Below are 15,703 nucleotides of genomic sequence, written 5' to 3'. Positions count from 1 at the left end.
GACTGTATAGAACTACATTAACTGTTCTTTAAATGTTTGCTAGAATTCTCTAGTAAAACCATCTGAGCTTGGAGGTTTCCTTTTTCTTTTCTTTTTCCTTTGTGGCTGTGGGATGTTAGTTCCCCAACCAGGGATTGAAACAGGGCCTCTGGCACTGAAAGTGCCAAGTCCTAACCACTGGACTGCCAGGGAATTCCTGAGATTTTTTTTTTTTTTTTTTAATTAAGAGTTCAGTTTCTTTAATAGTAATGGGGCTCTTCAAATCGTCTGTTTCAGACTGGGTGAGTTTTGATAGTTTATAGGTTTTGAGAGAGTGGTGTATTTTGTAGTAAGTTGTCCAGCTTCATGCTTGTATTTATGTATTGAGATGTCCTTCATGCCCCTTGGTATCCTTTTGATATCTGTGAGGTGTATGTTGATATCCCATTTTGTCCCTGATGTTGGCAATTTGTGTCTTCTTTTCAGTCTTACTGGATCGTCATTAATTTTGTCTTCATTGTATTGATTTAGCCAGAAATTTAAGGAAATCCAAGTAAACGGGAAAAAAGGAGCAGTTAATTCCTGGAGAAGGTTGTATAAGGATAAAAATGATCATAATACATTTTTAGTATTAAAAATTTTTAGTATTCATGATGTATAACTTGATTCAGCAGCAGTTGGTATTTGCATAGTCACATAATAATGAGAACACTGGAGGGTTTGAGCACGGAATGACCTAGCCAGATTTAACCAATTTATACTAAAAAATCACCTATTGAAGTATCATTGAATTATTACATAAAATGAACCCCTTTTAGGTGTACAGTTGGATGAATTTTGACAAACGTATGCATCTGTAACCACCGTCACAGTCAAATAGAGACCATTTCAGTAACCCCACAAGAGTCAGAAGACTTTTGTGCCCTTTCCCTGCTTCGTGGCCCCAGGCAGTGACTGATCTGCTTTCCATCATTTTAGATGAGAGTGATCCTTTCCTAGAGTTTGGTGTAGATGGACTCGCGCCACACGCGCCTCTTTGTGTCTGGCTTCTTCCACTCAGCAGAATGTTATTGAGAATCATCCATGTGGTCACGCCATCAGCAATTCTCTCTTTTATTGCTGAGTTGTATTCTGTGTATGGATGTGCCACCATCAGTTCATCTGTTCACTTAGATTTAGTTTAAAGGGACCCTGTGGAAGAGACTCCAAGGGCCTGGAAGCAGAAGACCTGTCTTGGGTGGGACAGGTAAGAGATGCAAATGCCTGTTTCTCCGGCTGCAGTGTCGTAGTGTAAGCACAGCCCTACCTTAGGACCTCAGGTGTCCTCGGCAGGAAGGCTCATCTCCCAGATGCCCGTGGGTTCGCCTTCTCAGTTCATTCGGGCCTCTGCTCAGCTGTCACGCCCTCCCCCACACTTGCCCTCTTGTCCCTTCTCCCTCTTCTGCCTTGTGAATCTTCTTTGCCCTTATGGTCATTGACCTTATACTTCTTTGTATACTTTTTGTCTCCTGCCCCCAGGAGATGTGATGGCTGTGTCCAGAATGAACGCGTTGTATAAATACATGTGGAGTGACTTGGTGTAGCTCCCCAAGATCAAGGCCTGTGTCTGTTGTCTTTGTCCCTCTGAGCCCAGCACATGGAAATGCAAGAAGTGCAAGGTGGTACTGGGTGGCAGGAAAGCAGTTGATGGTTAAAGCTCTAAGTTTTAAATTTCCACTAGGATATGCCCGTCAGGTAGCTCCAGGTGTGGTTCCCCAGGCAGAGACAGGACCTTTAAAGTGATGGTCCAGAGTGGCCACAGCAGGCCAAGGGTGTGGCAGTGAGCAATCCCAGGGAGGCCACCACTAATCTGAGTGTCACACGAGGTCGGTGCTCCCAGCCCCCAAAAGCCTTCTGGCCACTGACCTTTATGTGCCCCGTGACTTCTCTTCCACTGCTGGGACTTACCTGCATGATTCTGGAGCAGGCCACCTCTTGGAATGCTTGACCAGCTGGTAGCAGTGTCCCAGAACAAAGTAGACCATTAAGAGCTGTTGACTGATCCGGGGCGTAGAGTTACTGTGCTTGTGGCAACAATAGAACTTAATTAAAATCGGCTGGTTTGGCAGTTCCTGAGATGCTGCCTCGATTGCTGCAGCTTCTAAGTGGCCACTTCTGTGTTATGCATATCCTGAAATTTGAAGTTTGTTTTTAAGTGATGTGTCTGCTGTGGTGGTTGGATGACAATTGTATAGATTTTCCTCTGAAACTGAATTTCACAAACTGACAAAATAGGCTTGTTATATTTATATCTCTCAAATCATTAGGGAATAATAATTAGACCTGGAATCGTTTTCAGTGTTTCTGTATTAATAGTAGTTTTTAGCTTGAAACTCCTGCTGATAGTTGGTTCTTGAGATTGGTATATGGAACTGCCTTGCTAAGTGCTAAGTCACTTCAGTCGTGTCCGACTGTGTGACCTATGGACTGTAGCCCACCAGGCTGCTCTGTCCATGAGGATTTCCCAGACAAGATTGCTGGAGTGGGTTGCCATTTCCTTCTCCAGAGGATCTCACTGACCTAGGTATTGAACCTGCGTCTCTTAAAGATCTGTTTCCTGCATTGCTGAGGAGTTCTTTACCACTAGCACCACCTGGGAAGCCCTGTTCAAATAAAAAGGCAGCTTCTGTGCTTGGCTAGAGGAGAGTTTTTAACACTGTCACTTTGCTTTGTCGTAAGTTAACAGAAGGCAATGGCACCCCACTCCAGTACTCTCGCCTGGAAAATCCCATGGATGGAAGAGCCTGGTGGGCTGCAGTCCATGGGGTCACTAAGGGTCGGACACAACTGAGCGACTTCACTTTCACTTTTCCTTTCATGCATTGGAGAAAGAAATGGCAACCCACTCCAGTGTTCTTGCCTGGAGAATCCCAGGGACGGGGGAGCCTGGTGGGCTGCTGTCTGTGGGGTCACGCAGAGTCGGACACGACTGAAGTGACTTAGCAACAGCAGGGGCAGAATGATTTCACGTGGAGATTTTATCTAGGCCCCCTTGGTTGACTGTGCTAGTTCGTCTTCATGGAGGGCTCACTCTGCGGGCTCTGTAACGATCGCTTTGCTGTATGAACCTGTCTAAACCCAGCAATAGGCGCTGCTACTCTCCTGTCCTGCTGACGAGACGCCAAGGAACCAGGCCAAAGTTACAGAGCTCCATCCAAGATTGGCGCCCAGGCTAACTCCAGGACCTGCGCTTTTAACCTCTCTGTTGTAAAATTTCGTTTATCTGTTGGCCGCCTTGGGTCTTCGTTGCTGTCCCTGGGCTTTTCTCGGTTGCGGTGAGCAGGGTCTACTCTCTGGTGGTGCAGTGGCTTCTCTTCCTGCGGAGCATGGGCTCTGGGGTGTGCGGGCTTCCGGCGTTGTGTCCCCGGGGCTTCGTGGCCCTGCGGCACGTGGGATCTTCCTGGATGAGGACTGAACCTGTGTCCCCTGCACTGACAGGTGGACGCTTAGGCTCTGGGCCATCAGGGAAGTCCCTTAACCTCTCTTCCATTTATCAATCATCTCTTTTGTGTCATGTCCTGAACAGATGCTGGCCAAAGTAGATCCTCACATCGGGTATGACTCATGGTATTGAAGAGGAAGCCGAGGTTTAGACTAAGAATTTGTCCCAGTTCACTTCTCCCTCCCTCCTCCTTTCTCTTTCCTTCTGTCTCTTTCTCTCACTTATATTTGCTAAGAGCTTAACATGTCTTAGACACTGTTCTGGGCCCCGAGGTTTCCTTGGCCATGAAGGTAGTTGTCAGAAGAGAGATGTGGTTCACATCAGGCTTAAATTCCAGTGGAAATACACATACAGTAAACCCGTAAAAAAGTCAATAAATAAGAAAATGCCCTCCACCACCCCCCCAAAAAAAGAAAAGAGGAAAAAGAAAATGTCAGGGAGTATTACCAACCAGGGTTCTTGGCCTCCTTAATCAATAGAAATTGATTAGAGGCCAGACAAGAAATTCAGGCAAGGCTTTACTGGGTCCCCCCTCTGCAGCAGCACCAGGAGGGAAAACAAGCACCAAGCTTTCTTGCTGGTTCCCAAGGTGGGATCAGCTGGGTCCTTACATGGGGTGAGCAGGGGCGTGTCCAGGGCTCAGGCCAGAGAGGTGGCTTTGGTGGTTAGCCCATGCCTTTGTGCATGGGGCAGGTACAGCACCCTGCTTTTGCTCCTGGTCTTCAGAAGTGGCACTGGGTTTGGGGTTTCCCATCTTTTTTGTATCTTGTTGTCCAAGATTCTCCCTGACTGCACATGCACGCAGTTATTTTTAGTCCCTTAGAGTTTCCTTGTATTTTATTGTTGGAGGAGACATTTGTCCAGGTGTGAGCACTGCAGCAAAGGGTCCCAGGTCCCAGCCTGTCTCAGTAGTAAGAAGCAAACATAGGACTAAAATGAGGTGAGGTGATGGAGAGGAGAGGGGTCACTGAAGTGGTTCTTAAGGAGTCCTCTGTGTGAGGAAGTGACGGCTGAGATCTGGATGAAAAGTCAGCCAACCGTGGGGAGACCAGGGAAAGAACATGCTAGACAGAGGGACTGCCTACAAATGCCTCAAGGGTGAGTGGGTAGAGAAGAGGTCAGTGGAAGGAGGGTGGATTGTGGTGGCCTTGGCAAGCCCACCTGGGGACTTTGGGTTTTCTCTGTAAGCACAGTGGGAAGGTGCTTGGTGGCCACAGTAACAGGGGCAGAGAGAATGGGGTTGGGGGTGATTTGGGTGGTGCGAGGATGAGGGGGGCCCCCGCATCCAGTTGCTTCCAGTTTTCTCCTGATGAAGAGGCCAGTTCACTGGGTGGGTGTTGGGTGGGAGGTGTGGAGGGTTTGAAGAGAGGAGGGAGTGAGGGAAGGAAGGAAACTCACTAGGGGCTTATGGAAGGATTGTGGCATGTCCACTGGAGAACACTGGCCGTGGGTGTTCTCGGGCAGCGGGGGGGGTGTGGGGGAAGCAGGAACATAGCCGGGCAGGCAGATCTGTGGGTGTAACCAGGGTGGGGGGGTTTCCAGATCAGAACAGTCGACAGAGGGAAGCCGGTGGATTGGGGGCTGCAGGTCTGTAGTCTGTCTCCACCCAGACCTGCACCAGAGTAGCCATCCCTACCCCTTTCTCCTCCTCTTTCCTGAAGTGCCCACAGGGGCCTTGGGGCTAAGTAGCGCTGGGCTTGTGTGCCTGCAGGACCTGATGAGTGTTCCTGGCAGCATGCCCTCCCTCCCCGCTCCTGCTCCTGAACCTCCTGTCTTTCCTTGGCTCAGGATCCCCTGAGAGAATGGAGAAAGCGGGGTGGGAGTCCCCGAAGTCAGCTGAAGCCCGTGTCAGTCCAGGGGCTGTCGCTGTTCTCATCCGAATCTACTTGGAGAGACCAGACCCAGTATGTAGACAGTGAGATGAACACCGCCATGCCCGAGTGATGCCTTTTCTCTCTCTCCCTAGTTTTCAGAGAAGGCCTCTGCTCAAGGATTTGCTGGAACCACTGGTGAGATTCCCCAGCTGCCATCTGTTCCCAGGACGTATCTTTGCAGTTCCCGATTTACCTCTCCCAGCCTCCTTCCAGCTTTGTCCCGCATTGACCCCTCGGTGTGGAAAATATTTTTATTCCTCTAGGATGCCTTCTTTTTTTTTTTTTTAAAGATTTTTTTTTTTGATGTGGACCATTTTTAAGGTCTTTGTTGAATTTGTTACAACATTGCCTCTGTTCTGTGGTTTGATCCCTTGGCCACGAGGCATGTGGGATTCTAGCTCCCCAACCAGGGACTGAAAATGCACCCCCTGCAGTGGCGGGTGAAATCCCAGCCGCTGGACCACCAGGGAGATCGCTGGGATGCTTTGTCGACGAAAGAAGATCATCCAGCACACCCTCGCCTAGAGGGTCTAGAGGCTGAGACCGGGCAAGATGTAGCTTCACCGCCCATCTCATCCTACCTCTGGGGTCTCTTGAGGGGGAGGTGGGGGGCTGTCCTCTGAGACAGCCCTGGTACCTCCAGGACTCCACTTTCTGCCTTCCAGCTTGTCCACAGCTCACTCCTAAAGCTTCTGGTGAGCACTGTGAGACAGAGAAACCCAAGACAAGCTTCTTTGCAGTTCCCATGGAAATGAGGTGAGTGGAGGTGTAGAGGCCACCAGCAAATGGCAATTGCAAATGTCTGCTCGGTCCCTAGAGGGTGGGTGCAGGGATGTATGGGGGTGGGGAAATCAAATTTTCAGAACTCCCTCATCAGACCCAAGCACTTGCAAAGTCCATATCCTTTTCTGTATGGTGATGGCCTGGGACTCTCCCCACCCTGGATGCCCTGAGATCAGCGTGTCCGAAGCACTTGTCCCCACCCTGGGGAGGGCCACAGCCCTCTTGTCAAGGTGACTCTCCTGCCCAGCATCCCCAGGACGGGCGTTGGTCAGATCGCTCTGCGTTCACCCCTTTCCCTCTGTTCCCTGCCCTTTGCACAGAGGGTCCTTCTTGGTGCTGCTCCTAAGGGAATGTTTCCGAGACCTGGGCTGGCTAGCCACCATCCCCAGCATCGGCGGGGAGGTGGGGCTGTTGGTGACCAGTACTGTCCCTCAGACCCCCTTCTTCTGGGCCATGCACATCACTGAGGTACGGGGCTTATTGGTGGTCCTCTGGGGCTTGGATCCCTCCTCGTGCGGCCCCACTGGGGTGAGCATGATGGACATCCAGAGGGGCCGCACTTTGATCCCTGGTTCGGCCTCTCGCTCTCACCTCGTACCTTGGGTTCCCTTGGGGTGGATCAGTGGTGCTGATGTAACAGGTGATACCTGCCAAGACAGACGTGTGATACAGGCAGGCAGCAAGGCCCGCAGCGTTTGTACCATCCACAGACACTGTACCAGAACATGCAGGCCCTGTTCAGCGCCCTGGCCGAGGCGGAGGAGCGGCAGCCCTACCTGCAGGACCCAGCGGTGCGCCGCGGGACACGCGGTCTAGCCGAATACCACCTGGGCGATTACGGCCCGGCCTGGAACAGGTGTGTGCCGGGCAGGGCTGGAGCTTTGCCTCTCCATCCTCCAGACTCCCATGTCTTTGCTGCTGCTTCTCTCAAGATCATTCCTTGTGATCACCTCTCCACCCAAGGCGGGGAATAGCATAGGAAGCTCTCTTTCCTCCTACCCCAGAGCTTCCAGCCCTCTCCATGAAGACTGCTCTGTGTGGCACCAGGTGGGACAAACCTCTTCTCCCTCCCTCCGGCCAGGTGCTGGGTGCTGGACCGCGTGGACTCCTGGGTGGTGGTCATGTTCGTGGATTTTGGCCGATCGGCCACCATCCCTGTGCAGTCCCTGCGCACCCTGGACAGTGATGACTTCTGGACCATCCCCCCCCTGACTCAGCCCTTCATGCTGGAGAAAGGTAAGGCGCTTTCCACCCTCCTCCAGAGGACTCAGGGGACGGTAGATGCTGTGCGTCCCTCCGGGCACCTGGGCGGGAACGGCTTCTGTGTAGGGGCAACCAAGGCCCTCAGGATGCCTTCCCGTCAGTCTCTGTTCTTTCAGCCTCACCCTAGTTTTCAGCATCTGCCCCTTGCCGACTTTCTTGAGAATTTGGTTTTCATACCTGGTCTCTCCGAACAACAAGATCTGGAAGGGGACCTCAGGTGCTGCCCTGAAGGCTGAGTTCTCTAGGTGGGGTAAGGGGAGGGCAGGCCTCCCACTCTTGCTTCTGCCGGAATTGCTCAGCCTCCATCTATTTCATGTACATTGAGATTCGCTTAAGATTTCTTCAGAGAAGGATTCTTTGTAGAAGAAAAGTGGTATTTGAAGACCAATGATAGAGGTTAGAGCAGTGGACTCAAGACTTCCCTGATGTGATGTTTATTACTTTACTCCCTGATGTGATGTTTATTACTCTATTTTTTAATTGAAGTATGGTTGATTGACAGTATTGTGTTAGTTCCAGGTCTACAGCAAAGTGATTCGGTTATTTGCTGCTGTTGTTCAGTTGCTGTTGTGTTTGACTGTTTGTGACCCCATGGGCTGCGGGATGCCAGGTCTCCCTGTCCCACGCCATCTCCCAGAGTTCACCCAAGTTCATGTCCATTGAGTCAGTGATGCCACATCCGACTGTCTCATCCTCTGTCACCCTCTTCTCCTTTTGCCTTCGGTCTTTCTCAGCATCAGAGTCTTCCAGTGAGTCGCCTATTGACCAACTCAGGTGGCCAAAGTATTGGAGCTTCCAGCTTCAGCATCAGTCCTTCCAATGAGTATTCAGGGTTGATTTCACTTAGGATTGACTGGTTTGATCTCCTTGCTGTCCAGGGGACTCTCAAGAATCTTCTCTAGACCACAGTTCAAAAGCATCAATTCTTCAGCATTCACATTTCTTTATGGTCCAAGTCTCACATCCATAGTGGACAGACCATAGCGGTGACTCTACGGATCTTTGTTGGCAAAGTGATGTCTTTGCTTTTTAATATGCTGTCTAGGTTTGTCCTTTAATATGTTATCTAGCCTTCCTTCCAGGAAGCAAACGACTTTAATTTCATGGCTGCGGTCACCATCTGCAGTGATTTTGGAGCCCAAGACGATGAGAAAATCTGTCACTACTTCCACTTCTTCCACTTCTATTTGCCATGAAGTAATGGGACCAGATGCCATGACCTTAGTTTTTTTAATGTTGAGTTTTAAGCCAGTGTTTTCACTCTCCTCTCTCACCCTTATCAAGAGGCTCTTTAGTTCCTCTTTGCTTTCTGTCATTAGAGTGATATCATCTGCAAATCTGAGGTTGTTGATATTTCTCCCAGCAGTCTGATTCCAGCTTGTTTTTTAACTCATCCAGCCCAATGTTTCACATGATGTACTCTGCATATGAGTTAAATAAACAGGGTGACAATATACAGCCTTGTCGTACTCCTTTCCCAATTTTGAACCAGTCAGTTGTTCCATACAGGGTTCTAACTGTTGCTTCTTAACCTGCATACAGGTTTCTCATGAGACAGGTAAGATGGTCTGGTATTTCCGTCTCTTTAAGAATTTTGAAATTTGTTATGATTCACACAAAGGCTTTTGTGTAGTCAATGAAACTGAAGTAGATGCTTTTCCAAAATTCCCTTGCTTTCTCTGATCCAACGAATGTTGGCAGTTTATTCTCTGGTTCCTCTGCTTTTTCTAAACCAAGCTTGTATATCTGGAATTTCTCGATTCAAGTACTGCTGAGGCCTTTGAAGGATTTTGAGCATAATCCTACTAGCATGGCAAGTGAACGCAGTTGTCCAAGAGTGTGAACATCCTTTAGTGCTGCCCTTCTTTGGACTTGGGATGAAAACTGACTTTTTCCAGTCCTGTGGCCACTGCTGGGTTTTCCAAATTTGCTGACATCTTGAGCGCAGCACTTTAACATCATCATCTTTTTGTATTTTAAATATCTCAGCTGGAATCCCATCACTTCCTCTAACTTAATTGGCAGTAAGGCTACCTAAAGCCCACTTGACCTCACGTTCCAGGATGTCTGGCTCCAGCTGAGTGGCCACACCACTGTGATTATCTGCATCATCAAGACCTTTTTTGTACAGTTCTTCTGTGTATTCAGCTTTATGTGTGTGTGTCTGTTTATATATATCCTTAAGTTTCTTTTCCATAAGAGGCTATTACAGGATATTCACTGTAGTTCCCTCTGCGTGCATGCTCAGTCATTTCAGTCGTGTCTGACTCTCTGAGACCCTGTGGACTGTAGCCTGCCAGGCTCCTCTGTCCATGAGATTCTCCAGGCAAGAATACCAGAGTGTGTTGCCATGGCCTCCTCCAAGGGATCTCCCTGACCCCAGGGTGAAATCTGTACCTGCCTGTGTCTCCCGCATTGCAGGCGGGCTCTTTACCCACTGAGCCACCTGGGAACCCCCATAATTCCTTGTGCTATATTTTAAATCCTTGTTATTTACCTGTTTCACATATAATGATTCAGTTCAGTCACTCAGTCGTGACCGACTCTTTGCGAACCCATGAACCGCAGCACACCAGCCTCCCTGTCCATCACCAATTCCTGGAGTCCACCCAAACTCATGTCCATTGAGTCGGTGATGCCATCCAACCGCCTCATCCTCTGTCATCCCCTTCTCCTCCTGCCCCCAATCTTTCCCAGCATCAGGGTCTTTTCCAATGAGTCAGCTCTTCGCATCAGGTGCGCTATTAATTCCATACTCCTAATTCATCCTTCCCCCACCCCGTCGGTAACCATAATTTTGTTTTCTGTGTCTCTAAATCTGTTTCTGTTTTGTAAATAAGTTCATTTGTATTACTTTTTAGACTCCACTTATAAATGATATCACATAATATTTGGCTTTCTCTGTCTGACTTCACTTAATGTGATAATTTCTGGATCCATCCATGTTGCTCCAAATGGTGTTATTTCATTCTTTTTTTGTGGTTCCTTTGTCCATTCATCTGTCGATGGACATTTAGGTTGCTTTCATGTCTTGGCTATTATAAATACTGCTGCTGTGAACATTAGGGTGCATGTATCTTTTATTTATTTGGCTGTGCTGGGTCTCAGTTGTGGCTTGCGGGATCTTTTCAGATGCAGCAGTGAACTCTTAGTAGCAGCATGCAGGATCTAGTTCCCTGACCAAGGATCAAACCTGGGCCCCTGGCATTGGGAGTGTGATGTCTTAGCCCCTGAACCCCCAGGGAAGTCTCTGGGGCACGTGTATTGAGTTGGGAGTTTTTGTTTTTTCTGGATCTATGCCCAGGAGTGGGATTGCTGGATCATATGGTAACTCTATTTTTAGTTTGTTAAGGAACCTTCATAGTGTTCTCCAGGGCTTCCCACGTGACTCTGTGGTGAAGAATCCGTCTGCCAAGGCAGCAGACACAAGTTCGATCTCTGGGTGGGGAAGATCCCCCGGAGAAGGAAATGGCAACCTATTCCAGTGTTCTTGCCTGGGAAAATCCCGTGGACAGAGGAGTCTGGCAGGCTATAGTCCAAGGGGCTGCAAAAGATTCGGACAGGATCTAACAACTAAACAACAACAAATACTGTTCTCCATAGTGGCTGCACCAATTTATATTCCCACCAACAGTCAGGAGGGTTACTTTTTCTCCACACTCTCTCCAGCATTTATTATTTGTGAACTTGGTGAAGATGGCCATTCTGACTGGTGTGAGGTGATAGCTCATTGTGGTTTTGATTTGCATTTCTCTGAGAATTAGCTGTGTTGAGCATCTTTTCATGTGCCTGTTGGCCATGTCTGTGTCTTCTTTGGAGAAATGTCTATTCAGGTCTAATGCCCATTTAAAGAGTAATTTTGTTTATTTGGTTGCTTTGGCTGTGCTGAGTCTTTGTTGCTGTGCAAGCTTTACTCTAGTTGCGGCAAGTGGGGGTGACCCAGCTGTGCGCATGCTCCACACTGCGGTGGTTTCTCTTGCTGTGGAGCGCAGGCTCTAGGGCGCATGGTGCTCAGTAGTTGCAGCGCGTGGGCACAGTAGTTGCAGTTCCCGGGCTCTAGAGCACCAGCTCAGTAGTTGCGCATGAGCTTAGTTGCTCTGCTGCTGCTGCTAAGTCGCTTCAGTCGTGTCCAACTCTGTGCGACCCCATGGTCAGAAGCCCACCAGGCTCCCCCATCCCTGGGATTCTCCAGGCAAGAACACTGGAGTGGGTTGCCATTTCCTCCTCCAGTGCATGAAAGTGAAAAGTGAAAGTGAAGTCGCTCAGTCATGTCTGACTAGTAGCGACCCCATGGACTGCAGCCCACCAGGCTCCTCAGTCCATGGGATTTTCCAGGCAAGAGTGCTGGAGTGGGGTGCCATCGCCTTCTCCGAGTTGCTCTGCAGGAGGTGGGATCTTCCTGGACTAGGGATGGGAACCGTGTCTCCTGCACTGGCAGGCAGATTCTTTACCACTGAGCCACCAGGGAAGCCCCTGATGCCCATTTTTTATTGGGTTGTTTGTTTTTTGATGTTGAACTGTATGAACTGTTTGTATATTTTTGAAATTAACCCCTTGTTGGTTGCATCATTTGCCGGTATTTTCTCCAAGTCTGTCCGTTGTCTTTTTGTTTTATGGTTTCTTTTGCTGTGGAGAAGCTTTTAAATTTGATTAGGTTCCATTGGTTTAGTTTTGCTTTTATTTCTCTTGCCTTGCAAGACTGATCTAAGACAACATTGCTATGATTTTTGTCCGAGAATGTTTTGTGTTCTCTTCTAGGAGTTTTATGGTGTCATGTCTATGCTTAAGTCTTTAAACCATTTTGAGTTTATTTTTGTACATGATGTGAGGAGTTGTTACTTTAGATCTGGACACCTGTGGGGCCTCAGTTCTGCAACCTTGAAATGGTGAGGCCAGTTCTTTGCTCTGGCTCTTCTCTGCTCTGGCTCTTCTCAAGACTGGGGTTTAAGTGAGATGTGAAAGGGTGATAGAACGCTTTAAGGGGCTGAGGAGAAGTGGATGTGAAGAAACACACACACAGACACAAACCAAGATGGAAAAGCACCTCCTCAAAGTGCAGAGCCAAGCCTCCCTGCTAGGCTTATGGGCTTGTGCCCAGTGGTGAGGGGGCACCACCCAGAGGTCGCCTTGGGTCATTGCATGAAGAGGCTCAGCTTGGGGACTCACGCAGCAGACAGGGCTGGGGAGTGTCTTGTAGGCCGAACCTGACTGCTTGGGGGTTGGAGGGTAGCCCAGAGTAAGGAGCCCCCTGCCCTCTAAGAGCAGCTCCAAGCCTGTCAGAAGGGCCAGAGTGTGCAGCCCAGATGGGGGGTTGCTCAGCTGTCATTGTGGAGTGTGGTCCTGAGGCCGGGTGGGCAGGTGTACAATTTTATGGATGGGGAAAGTAAGGCTCAGAAAAATGAAAGGGACTTCATGTTTCATAGTAAGAAAACGGCCGAGGTGAGGGTAGAACTGAGGTCTACCTTTGATATGAGCCAGTTGCATGCATACAGACAGTCCCAGAGTGTGGGGGGTGGGAATGGCAGGAGCTGAGTAAGGGCAGACTGGATAAAGGCGAGTGTCTGACCAGCGCCCTGCCCTGCCTTGTCCCAGCAGGTAGGAATGCTCGCTCGTCGTGGTATAAAGGCTCTCTGTCTTTTAACTTCCATCTCTCCAGCCAAAACTCAGAGCAGAGTTGAGTAAACCGTTTTCTGTCCCCAGAATTTCCATTAGGAAATGTGCAATCTCAGATACCCGTAATCATTTTAACAAGTATAATGCTTCCTTTTATGTGCTCTCACTTTGCCCTCCCCCTCTCCTCCCTCTTCAGTGCTGATTATCTCACGTTATCCTGGCAGCTGGGAGTGAGCTCTGACTAGCAGAGACTTGTCCGCATGAGCTGGTCTGCAGCCAGAACCCTTTCCTGCAGCCCCAGCCTCTCACTTCCCTCCCTTGCATCTCCTGCCGGACCAACAAATACCAAGGTTTTGTTCTTGTGTTCTGTTTTGCAGGTATTTTGAGTTCAAATCAGGTTATTCATCGCATCCTCAAAGGGAAAATCACTGGTGCTTTGAACTTGGAGGTAACTGCCCTGTGTCTACTGTTCCTTCCCTCCCACCCCAGGGTCTCAGCTGCAGCCAGCCCCCGGCCTCGGCCTGGATGCTGCATATTTACCTGTCATTCCTGTAGAGGAAGCAAACTGAAGTTGTCCAGGGGTTGGGTGGACTGCCTGGGGGGCCAGTCCTTCCTTCCCACTCAGATTTTATCTTTCTCTTCCAGTCACACATCCTGAAGTTTGAAGAGTTTAAGTGACGTGGCTGCGATCAGCATATTCCCTCTCCTGTCTGGATTCTGCCCCCCCCCCCTTCCCTCTTGAGGCCTTGGGGGTGCCCAGGACTGATTGGATCTCCCTTTGCCTTCCCCCAGCTCACTTCTCAGTGTGTCGGGTGTCTTCACTGTGAACGTTTGAACCAAACAGGGAAGCTTCCATGAGGTTGAAAGTCTGATGTAGCCAGTGTATTTTTTCCTTTTTTTTTTTTTTTTTTTTTGTAACCCCAGAGCATGATATAAGTTGCCCTGACAGATTCTGGAGAATGGAGGGGCCCACTGCTTAACTTTCCTTGGCATTCCAGCGTAGAATCAGGTAGGGAGCATCTAAACACTGATCTGTCGGCTTGGTGAGTAAGCGTCGGCATAGTTCACATTTGGGGTGACTGATTCTAGCCACCCCTCCCCATCCTGCCCTCTAAAGCTGACGCCACAGACTGGGGGCTGCCGTGTGCCGGCTATTCAAACCTTGTGTGGGACATAGATGTACATTTGCACAAGATGAGGTTTGTTTCCTTTCTCTTCACCTTCTTGGTAGACAGAAGAGTGGTTCAGGGTGATGCAGCCTTTTTTTTTTCCTTAACCATGTAACTTCATTAGGAGCCTAATGTAAGGTCATAGAAAGGACTGCTAGGTTTGATAAGGTTTTCTTGGAGAGTTGGTGTTTATATAGCTACAGCGCACAGGAGCTGGTGCTTCCCTTTACATCAGGTGAATGTGACCCCCCCATTCTTTCTTTAAATAATTTGATTAGAGCCAAACTATTTAAATAATTTTATTTGTTCCATCCTTTGGTAGATGAGAAAAATACATTACAAAATACATTGTACAGAGGACAGCTCACAGCACACATTACTAAAAACACAACCTATAGTACGTTCCAGCCAGGGCTGGTGATAAGTCCAGAAAAAAGGCAGAGGCCTTGAGAACTAGATCTCAGCTCCAGGAAATGAGTTTCCCTGTGGGTGCCTGCCCTCTTTACCTCCACCTCAGCATAAATGAGCACCCTGTACCAGGTGGGTGTGGTAGGGTTAGAGCAGCGTTGAGTGGTTCTGGTGAACTCTGCGTCCACCTGAAGCAGCAAGACATGAAAATCCCTTAATTGGGGGCGGGGGCAGTGACCAAAGTTAAAAGAGTTGTGTCAAAGCATACAGAACTCTGGCATCCTAGAGGTTTCAGATGGCTGTGCTGTCTGAGCTAAGACACATCCTCACTTGGCCATCCCTGGCCTCTAGCGTTTCACCATCCGGTCAGTAGGCAGGTTCTGGAGGCTGTCTCTGCCCCCGAGCAAGCTCGCGGACCTGGAGGGGCAGGCGGCACAGCTGTACTTACACAGCAGGCACAGACCCAGCACCGACAGGTCAGCTCACGGACCTGCCTCCACAGCGGTTCTGAGCCTGAGTGGGGCCCACAGGTAGACGGACCAAACCCCTTAAAGCCAGTCCTTTCCAGTAGGACCCTCGTTATGAAAGTGCCTCAGAAGAATTCAGTCTCCAAGCCAAACAACTTACTTCGGAGCTTTGCCTGGCTCTTCTGTTAAGAATAAATCGGGCAACAGACAAGGGGAGCGGCAACAGAGCTTCCAACCATCGCCCTTCAGTGCCACTTCTGGAAGGGTCACCAGTGAACACGAATGGTCGCTACACAGCCTGTTGCTGAGATCAAAAGGACCACATACATGCTTGAGACTGGCCCCATCCCTATTCAGTTCATTTTAAAGTAGTTCTGTGAAGCAGCCTCTTAGGCCTCCTTGTTATTTTTCTTAGAAATTTGAAAACATCTGTGACTAGAAGTTAAGAATAACGGTCATCATTTCAGCCTGCTTTGCGGTTCAGTAGGCTGAGCTCTGCCTTCCCAGCGGGTATAAGTCTGGTCACTCCAGAGCCCTTCAGGCTGAGGCAGGCATGTGCTTCAGCTCCACCCTTCTCTGGCTTTAGCAGTGAAGTGCAGCCCCTCATGGCTGCCAAAGCCACAGTGACCCTGGTACCCCTCCCCCAACTGCTCAAGGAATTCAGGG

General features: G+C 49.3%; 1 protein-coding gene across 3 annotated transcripts in view; it reads left to right on the top strand.

Annotated features, from left to right (window-relative positions):
- The window catches only part of TDRD10 (tudor domain containing 10), a 53,267-nt gene extending 38,028 nt beyond the window's left edge, over window positions 1–15,239 (top strand). For 2 of the 3 annotated variants that reach the window (XM_040230437.1, XM_040230436.1), the window contains 7 exons: window positions 5,427–5,469; window positions 6,000–6,090; window positions 6,438–6,585; window positions 6,828–6,973; window positions 7,199–7,353; window positions 13,371–13,441; window positions 13,639–15,239. In XM_040230437.1, coding sequence (XP_040086371.1) covers window positions 5,427–5,469; window positions 6,000–6,090; window positions 6,438–6,585; window positions 6,828–6,973; window positions 7,199–7,353; window positions 13,371–13,441; window positions 13,639–13,671 — 687 coding nt within the window. In that variant the 3' untranslated portion in view covers window positions 13,672–15,239. Of the gene's footprint in view, window positions 1–5,426; window positions 5,470–5,999; window positions 6,091–6,437; window positions 6,586–6,827; window positions 6,974–7,198; window positions 7,354–9,369; window positions 9,451–13,370; window positions 13,442–13,638 lie in introns of those variants that run through there. The other variant, XM_040230438.1, reaches the window with a different exon arrangement.
- The last annotated feature ends 464 nt before the right edge of the window (window positions 15,240–15,703 follow it).

Source organism: Oryx dammah, unplaced genomic scaffold, assembly GCF_014754425.2.
Source record: "Oryx dammah isolate SB20612 unplaced genomic scaffold, SCBI_Odam_1.1 HiC_scaffold_28, whole genome shotgun sequence".
Classification (NCBI taxonomy): domain Eukaryota; kingdom Metazoa; phylum Chordata; class Mammalia; order Artiodactyla; family Bovidae; genus Oryx; species Oryx dammah.
Note: the sequence above shows the minus strand (reverse complement) of the source record. Positions and strands in the feature narration are given on the sequence as shown.